At 32.1% G+C, this 9,593-nt stretch overlaps 1 protein-coding gene across 1 annotated transcript; it reads right to left on the bottom strand.

Annotated features, from left to right (window-relative positions):
* Positions 1-1,292: 1,292 nt before the first annotated feature.
* On the bottom strand, positions 1,293-2,803 carry LOC129284372 (protein ASPARTIC PROTEASE IN GUARD CELL 2-like). Its single transcript, XM_054919834.1, has one exon. It carries the CDS (start codon positions 2,759-2,761, stop codon positions 1,343-1,345), a length of 1,419 nt encoding a protein of 472 aa, XP_054775809.1. The 5' UTR covers positions 2,762-2,803; the 3' UTR covers positions 1,293-1,342.
* Positions 2,804-9,593: the final 6,790 nt, after the last annotated feature.

The raw sequence follows: 9,593 nt of genomic DNA, 5'->3' as shown, positions 1-9,593 counted from the left end.
TTATTACTCCTTTTATTGTAAATTATAAGAATGTTAGAGGAATTTTGTTGCCACAAAATATTAGAAATTTAATGAAAAACAAAATTTTATTAATGTGAAAAGAAAAGAAATAAAGTAAACGCAAAAGAATTAAAGCTAGCAACGTGTTGTCACTACAGAAGGCCACAATAGCCCGTTCTTGAAATTATTAGTTACAGGATGACGCAATTAAGTCTTAAAATATTTAATTAAAACAGTCAACTTTTGATAACATTTTTTTAAAAAAATTAGTTAAAAATATTCATTCAAAAAAATTTGCAAATTTAGCTTATATCGTAAATTATAAATATAAATATCACATTATAATTTAGATCCTTTAATTTGTGATTATATGAGTTGATATTTATATTTTATTTTTTTAAATATTTTGTTAAGAATGTTATTAATTTAATATTTTAAGCATATATAGAGTATGTAAATATGAGTCAACTTACTTAGTTGAATCAATAAATCATTAAACTTGTATTTTAAATAATTTAATAAAATATTTTATTTATGACTATTAATGGTTCAACTATAAATTTGATCATTAATATTTAAATTGATATTTTAATTGGTTCAATGATCGTTCTTATTTTCAATACCTTACCTTAGAACCTAATTATTACTCCCTCCCTTTCAAATCATAAGACAACATTAGAGAAATTTTATTGTCACAAAATATAAAAAAATTTGACAAAAATAAAATTTTATTAATAGATTTTTTTCAATAATATTTTTTGAGAAAAAGTTAAAATGATGGTTCATCATATTTTAGAGTTATATTAAATAAAAAATATGTTTTAAAATTTATATTTTTATTTTAAAAATATAAGTTTGTAGAGCATTATTATTAAACTTTATTATGTATAATATTATTTTATATTATCTTATAATTTAAAATGAGGGAATATTCTTTTAAGTTTTAGCTCTCCAAAAATGGAATACTCTTCATGATCTCCCCTGCAGACTCGAAATGCGTACCCAACCAAATGAACTTTTCCATTATTCTTTTGACCATTCCCTCCTCATCATATTCATTCATTTTACGCTCCCACCTATGCATAAGTATAACTACAATTTTTTTTGGCCAAAAAAAATGTATAATTATAATTTCATGAAAAAAAAGAAAGAAAGTATAACTTAACCCAGATTCACATAAACTGCTTTCATTTGAATATACTTTTAGCAGCCAATTAACTATCGCCACATACATGACTTACGTTAATCTATAGATATTGCAAAATATATATATATATATATATAAACATTCATTATATCGAACTAAGACTAGATAAATATATATACTGTAATAATTAATTACTTAACATACATCGGGTCCGAAACCCACAAACCCGCTAGCTCCATTCACTGAGATTTGGATCCCTTCTTGTTGAATGTTCCCTATGATCGAAAGCCTTGAAGGAGAAGGGGCAAACGCAAAACAGAAAGTCCCGACATTGTCAATGGGAATTAAGAAGTTTCGGGCTGGCAGCGTCAGGATCAGCCCACCCGTGAAATAGAAGGATACGGTTGGAACCCGAACCGACACAAACCCGTTCAAGTTATAACATGTGTCGAAAATAGATGCTCTGGATGCCCGGGGAAGGTTGGTGGTTTGAGCAATAAAAGCATCCCGGAATCCATTATATGCTGTGGCGGGAAGCCTCGTGACGGCCGTGCCGGTGTCCATGATGACGCCCCCATCACCTTGTTCTGTTAGTCGGAAAATATCTTCTGATATGGGTACTTGCAAGGCTCCGACTCCAAGACCCGAAAGCCCCACATAGTAGAAACTTGGGGCCTGTAGATTATGGACGAGAGGAACCCATGAAGCTCCAACCGGCATGGATTCTCGTCCGAATTGGATCGACCCTGATGATCCAGTGCCCCGACTTACTAAACAATAGCTAAATGCACCACCCGTTTGACCACCTAGCTGACCCACGAAAGACATGGACCCGCCTCCAAGACCTAACAACCCACCCGCTCCGACAAACATGCCTTGGTTCTTATGCCCGCACCCGATTGCCACGTTTTGGATCGTGGTCCGACCCATGGTGATGGTTTCCAGTGCGAGCGTCCCTTTGGTGTAGGACCCGTCACCGTATGACACCGCGTAGTGGCACCGACCTTCTTGACTACACCCTGCATATGCATTCTCCAGGCGGTTGCAGGCGATGGAGGAGCACGAGACTCCGGCAAAGGAGGCGGAATCAGCCGGGTTGAATACCGGGTCGGATTGGCGGAAACACTGGTCGCAGGGTTGACACTGGAGCCACATAACGTCACTCCCAGAGTCAATCACAACGTACTGACTTCTCGGAGGGCTTCCAACTCCAATTCTAGCGAAGTACTCACCACTTCCTTCTTCCATACCCGAAACAACATCCGACCCGAATGCCTCAGCCTCGTAACTGGGTTGTCCAGTCAGAGAAGCCACCCGTTTCACATCTCTTCTCATTCGATCAGTGAAACGCCGACCATGGTCTTGGTGATGCAAACTCATCATTTTGTCTCTGTGAATTAGCCTGAGCTTCCCAGGTTTTTGGTCCCTTGTAATCTCCGCCTGTCGGGTTAAGTTGATGATCAGTTTGGTTTCTTCAATGCTTTGTTTCACGTCAAGATGTTGGAAATGAGGGTGCGAGAGGACGACCCTGTGTGTTTTAGCTGTAGTAGTGGTTTCGATGGAAGTAGTTAAACTTTGAAGGAACAGCAGAAGCACCAGTACCTTCATCTCCATGATTTTATGTTTTCATCAGTTTCACCAATGTTGATGAGGGGGTTAGAGATCATCTAGTTATTTATATGGTCGTTGGCCTCCTGGAGAGAGGAATAATTGAATGACTTTCTATATGTTCTTTCCAAGATATTTTGTTTTTTATTTTTTTTGGCCTGAGACAAAATTTTAAGTTTACAATAAAGTAATGATTTAATGATTTATCAATATGCTTACACACGCATCAACCACTTTTATATTTATTTAATTATTTTATTGTATATACCTAAATATTGCTTCAGTTTAAAACCGAGGGATGGTTTATGGAAAGATATGTATAGTGGGGTTGGCACTCATGAATTGAAAGAAACTTTGCAAAGTATGCATGGCGTGTCGCGTTTTCACTTTATGCCTCGAGTGAGGACGTGTTTTGCCTCTACGTATCGCTTTAACTACTGTGCTTATTGCAACCAAAAGTGATGTTTTTCCTGGTTGTTTTACCAAGTCAACAATTCAGTATGTGAAATTATATAGTTAAAGCATAGGAAGAATGACAATAAAGCCCCAAAAAAATGAATTAATAACAATTATGAGGTCTGCAACAAAATTTTCTATAAAATGAATTGTAAATGTTATTTTAAATAGTTATAAACATTAATCCAAATTGCAAACTAATTGTTATATTTAAAATTTAAATATTGTATTTGCAATTAAAACTTTTAAATTTACAATAGTTTGAATTGATCGATATTTATGATTAAGTTTTTAAAAAAATTTATCAACGACGTAACTGTCATTATTCCTCCTTTGGAATTTAATTGTCATTCTTTTTAAAGTGTATGCTTGGTACCAACTAAATTTAATATAAGTGATAAAAGCTCTCGCCATTAAGTAAGTGGTTAGGAGTTCAAATTTCAACCCTCACATGGAAATCAATTTAGTTGGGAGAGGTGTACCATTTGCCTTCAATACCTTAGGTGAAATAATATCTGCTATTGGTGGAGTTTATTCCTCATACTATATAAAAGAAAAAAAGTTTATGTTTGGTGTTTAACTATAAGTTTTAAATTTGATCCCTTAATTTTAAAAAGTATATTTCAATCCTCTATCATAATATGCAAAAATTAAAGTATCACAATAATTAGTTCAAAAATTAGGTTAAAGTGTATTTTGCCCCTCAACTGTTCACTCAAAAGCATCTGATATTCTTAATTTACATGTGTTATAATTTTCTCTTTAATGTTTAAAAAAATGTGCACTTGACTATTGTCTCATATGTTTTGATTATTACAAAACTAAGGAAAGATGTATGTGTTATTTGTGTAGATATAAAAGATCTATGGATGAGACAAAACCTTCAAAAACTTGAAAAATCAAGAGAAGAAGAGATTTATAGGTTTAAGTTAGTTATTTTTCTCAGATTCAATGTGAAAACTTTGGGAGCTTAATCACATATTATCAATTTTAAAGTGAATGCATCATCTTAGGCTTATAAGTCTTATTTGTGTATCTTAGAACTTGTCTTAGTCTATTCAAACTTAGAAGTAATGTCATTCACACTTGAATTGGATAATATAAGTTAAACTTTAATTTTCACTGCATGACGTTTCACGTGTGAATCAAAATAGTTTCACTCATGATTTGTCATTTTAGGCACACTGGCTAATGTTTCACACTTGAATTAGAAGTAATCCACACATGATTTATCACCTTTGTTTGTGCGATGCCTTAACAAAGTTTTTGTGCTCCAAATCACACCTGAAACCTCTTTGTACGCATGTTTGAATTGTCATATTGTGTTCCATTGCATTTTGAGTAGTGACATTTCATGCCTGAAAGAGAAAGCTTTCACACCTATTTTGTCACTTGATCCCTTAAACACATTTAACTTAAGTAAGCCTTAAACCAATTCAAGCCTGTTTCGTACTGTGCACTTCTGTGATTTGTCACTTATAGAAATTAAGTCTTTTTATCATGCAATCCACACTTGAGTACAAATTGGTTCCACATGTGATCTATCTAATAGAATGGCTTAGTTTTGTAACTAGCCATTTAATGCCTGAGAGGAAGAGTATTCCATGCATGATTTGTCATCCAAAATGGCTTGGATTTTGTAACCAACCATTTCATGTGTAATAGTTAATTTGTTCCACTCATGATTTGTTGCCCAGTTTGGCTTTGGTATTCTAGCAGCCAATTCAAGCATAAGAGCTTGAAGGAACTACACCTAATTTGCCATATAGAATTATTTGCATCTTTTCTCCTTACAAAACACGTGAGAGTCACCTTAATATTCATGCTTGAATTGTCATATATGCTTGACTAAAACTTATCTAGCTCCATTTCAAGCATGAATCTGCTAGTTGCATGCAAGAAATGTCACCAATGGCTACATTCATTGTTCCAATAGTCTATACATTGCAAAACTATATATATATATGACACAATTCAAGTTTAGAACGAGGATTTTGATCTTTGAGTGAACTATCACATGTTTAAACATTCTTGAAGTCATTCTATTTGTGCATCAAAAGGTCTTGCATTCATTCATTTATTATTCTTGATAAATTATGAAAAAGCTTTCATTAGTTCTTAAGCTTCTATTGTATGTATTCTACTTTTTTCAGAGAGTTTATATTTTAGAGAATTTTTCTTGTGACTAGTTAAAACCAAGTTGAAATCTTGAAAAGAGATTTTTCAAGTGAATTATAATAACTTTCTAATTATAACAAGGTTTGTTAATTGAAACAAGACTAGTTAAGTCTTGTGAGTTGTACTGAGATTGTAAAGTACCCATTTAAACTTGTGACTATAATTGAAAATCTCAAGGCTGATACTAAGGACCAAATGTAGGCCAAGATTTGGGCTGAATCAGGATAAATCTTTGGTATCAAATCTTTACTCTTTACATCTCTCTTCCTCAATTCATACTTTTTCAGAAAAATTAAATGTCACCCAATTCATTTCGCTCTTGTAGCCTTATCCAACATTGACATCCATTGTTAAAAAAAAAGTTAATAATCATATAACTGATAAATCCAACGAAAATGATTATAGATTTTTTTTAATTTTTAAGTATCTAATTTGAAATATCTCATTTTTTAATGAGTTAATTGTTGTGGAATTTGTAAAAATCTAATTAGCCCCATTTGAATGATTATAAGCGTCAATTTTTTACAATGCTGCGATGTGTTTCTCCTTGAGTATGAATCATGTGATGAGTGATTTGTTTGCCTATCACTAATGGAAAAAGTTGGGTTAGCAAGGATTCGGTTTTTCTCTATATATGATTGTATTGCTGAGGAATTTTGCAAGAAAATTTAGGTTATGTTTGGATGGGTGGATTTGGGTTAGGAATTTGAATTTAAAATTTTATAATTGAAATCTCACATTTAAAATTCATATATTATAAATTCTTTGTTTAGATGATATATCAAATTTTAAATTATAATATTAAAATACGTTGTTTGGATCTTAAACAAAATTTTGAATTTCAACTTCCATGTTTGAATTTAAAGGCAACTTGAACTATGTCTTTAGTCAAAGTCCTATTTAAAATCGATGGTCCGGTCTCGATGAGAGGTGACGATTCGGTCTTGGTTGACTCTGGCTGTTCAAACCTGAACTACATCAGTGGTCTAATTTTGATAGGTAGCAGCAATTTAGTCTTGGCCAACATCAACAGTTTGATCCCAAACAATGTCTAAGGATTAGCATGAGATGATTACAGTAGTTTGAGGGTTGCAAATTGGACCTGGATGATGGCACCAAAACATTCCCTATTAATAGTGGTGTTTGGCGTTGGATAGATTGAAGACGGTGATCACATATTGGTCCCGGACGGTGATAGCGGGGACGAATTGAAATAGGTTGGATGCAACAAATTAGCACAGGATGGTGGTACCGGGTTGACACCACATGTTAGCATTGGACTGGCATTGAGTAATGATGGTGGCAGTAAACTAGCACGGGGTGGCCATCCAGTTCCAGTCAAAGCTGACAGTCTGATCTCAGCCAACACTAGCAATTTGGTCCAAGTCTACCTAGCCTATCTCATGTTGCTTTTTAACGTAAATGTTTTTTAATTTAATGCCGAATAAATTTTAGCCCATAATTTTACTATAACTAAGTACATATTTTAGCTAATAAATTGCTGCTCTTTGTCTCTCCATTTTCTCCCACGTGTTTTTAATGTAATTTTCAGATTTAGAACTAATATATCTGAGTTCAGCTGCAAGTGGTCATACCTTTGTCTTGTAAAACTACTGGTGGTTGAAGTCACTTTAACTAGGCCGTCTTCTCTGTTTACAACCACAAGTGGTTGAGCCCTATACTAGTTTTGATTGTGGATGGTCATGAACAAAGAGCACAGCCTTAGCCGGCGAGGCTTGATCGTAGGCAATGACACCCTTTTGGTGTCACTACTGTTGGCAATGGTAAACAAAATAACCACTTTTTCTCTAATTTATCACCAAACCTCAACTTATCCATTTTAAGTCCCAGGCAAAAATCATAATTAGATTCCTAATTATTTATCCATCTCAATAGACCTCAAATTGACTATAATAAACCTACCTAGCATAATTAACCCTAAACAGACTTACTTAGCATACGTAATCATACTTAGGAACAATTAAGCTTCTAAATTAAATTATTAGGATGTTGCATCATCGTCATCACCGAACAATCATTCCTTGTTACCGTCGCTAAACAGTCATTCCTCATCACAACTGTTTCTTCTTTTCCTTCTTCCCCGTCTTTAGATCCAAGTGAAGTGACCTATTCTGATATATATATATATATATATATATATATTATTGATCACGTGTCATTTGGCAGCATTTTATTTTTTTTCCTGTTCAATTTCTGAATTCAAGTGAGTTTTGTTGTTCATAACAAATACTTAGTCATTCAGGGTGAAGAGGAGGGTATCGCTGGATGAATTGATGGGGTGTAGTAGTAGTTTGAGCAGGGTTCGAATGCAGAGATCTTGTTCGCATGTTCAAGAAGCCATCAATTTAAAGAACGTAGAGGTACTTCTTTTGTGTTTTGTCTGAAGCTGTGATTTTCTAATTTTAACTATGGTTTTCATGAGATAATTATCTGGGTAAAACGCCGAAGATTTGTTTGAAGCTAATGGCTTGACAACTTTGTTCAATCTCTCAGCCCTCAGTCTGCTTGGTTTGCTTGTGGATGTTAGCAAGTGGAGGTAAATGATGACCCTCGTGGAAGACAACGAAAGAAGGAAGGAAGGAAGGAGAAAAAGTATTGAATACGTGGTAATGATAACAAAAAATGGTTTCATTTTCAAACATGGACTCCCATGTAGCCAGCCAATAAAGCATGTAATGGTCAAATTCAGTAAATTAAAGGAAAAATGACGGAGAGGTTCAGAAGGATTAATTAATTTAAGTTAGATTTTAAGTATTAAATTTTAAAAATTTGCTGCTTAATTTTTTAATTTTACAACTACATTATGATGAATTTGTAATTTGTATTTCAAATTTTAATAGAAAAAATAAAATTTTTTATTCTTCAATCATGTTAAAATTTAAAAAATAAGTTTTAAATTTATCAAGACGCAGTTGTACAATTAAAATTAAGTTATACATTTTTAAAGATTGATATTTGAGATTTAATTTGAATTAATTTATTATTTTGAAATCTCTGTGTCATTTTTCCTAAATTAAAGGTGAATGTGATCAAACCAACATCTCAAGCAAAATGGTTTACTTTTGAAAAACGTTCTCAACATTACACCTTTTATGAATTGTGTTTTTTTTTGAAAACGTTCAGGATATATTTGTATTTTAGCCCAAGAACAAATTATTGAAGAATTTTTTTAATCATTATTATAATAAATCAAAAAAAGGTATGCTTCTTTTGGTTCACGAATCACACTTCCAGCAGGTGCATCAACAGTGAAAATAGTGCATCAACAGTGAAAATATACATATTTAAATAATATTGTGGTTCAATTAGCTTTTCTGCTTTAATGGAGGCTATTGTTTGTTTAAAAGTACATACCTTTTTTATACATCACATTATTATATTCTATTATGTCGCAACTATGCGAGATGTAGATTTAGGCGTGAAATAATGGGTTTGCACTAATCAATTACATGAATAAATAAATAGAATAATAACATTTTTAGTGTCCCAAATTTATTTAGTTATTAATTTGATCATTCAAGTTTAATTTTTATCAATTAAATTTTTTATATTTATCTCAATTATCAATTTAATCCTTATTAAATTTTTTAAAGAACACATAATCAATTAAAATTTAATGATATGAATAAGCAGACCGTCACTTATGGGTTCTTACACACTTCAAACTACAACATAAATTATTGTTAACTAATTAATTTATGTTTCTAAAAAATGTTGATTAATATCTTGATTTTTTAAAATTTTTCACACTTTTCCAATTATGTCCTTGATTGTAGTAAATATATCATTTGAATTATTTAAAATACTCTCATTAATTACTAAATAAGTAAGGATGCAATTAATATATACATACATACATACATACATATATATATATATATATATAACACTTATTCAATGCCATATATTCTGTTGAAGATTCTATAACACCTATTTTTTTATTTGTAATTATGTATAAAAATTTAAAATCATTAATTTGCCCTTATAATCTAATTGTCTACTCTCTTTCTCTCCCCCCTCCCTCCCCAATTTAAATAACTTTAAATAGTTAAGCATAACAGTATTTAAATAAATTTTTCCTAAATACCTTGTAAATATTATAAAATTTATAAAACATAAGAATAAATTATATTGATTAATTTATTTTTTATTATATTAAATTCATATATTTTTAAATTTTTAT

This window comes from Prosopis cineraria, unplaced genomic scaffold, assembly GCF_029017545.1.
Source record: "Prosopis cineraria cultivar Desert tree isolate PC_DT_omini unplaced genomic scaffold, ASM2901754v1 PC10, whole genome shotgun sequence".
Classification (NCBI taxonomy): Eukaryota; Viridiplantae; Streptophyta; class Magnoliopsida; order Fabales; family Fabaceae; genus Prosopis; species Prosopis cineraria.
Note: the sequence above shows the minus strand (reverse complement) of the source record. Positions and strands in the feature narration are given on the sequence as shown.

Bases quoted from the DNA above. Each gene is read 5' to 3' on its own strand.
- LOC129284372 (XM_054919834.1), bottom strand. From the start codon at position 2,761: ATGGAGATGAAGGTACTGGTGCTTCTGCTGTTCCTTCAAAGTTTAACT.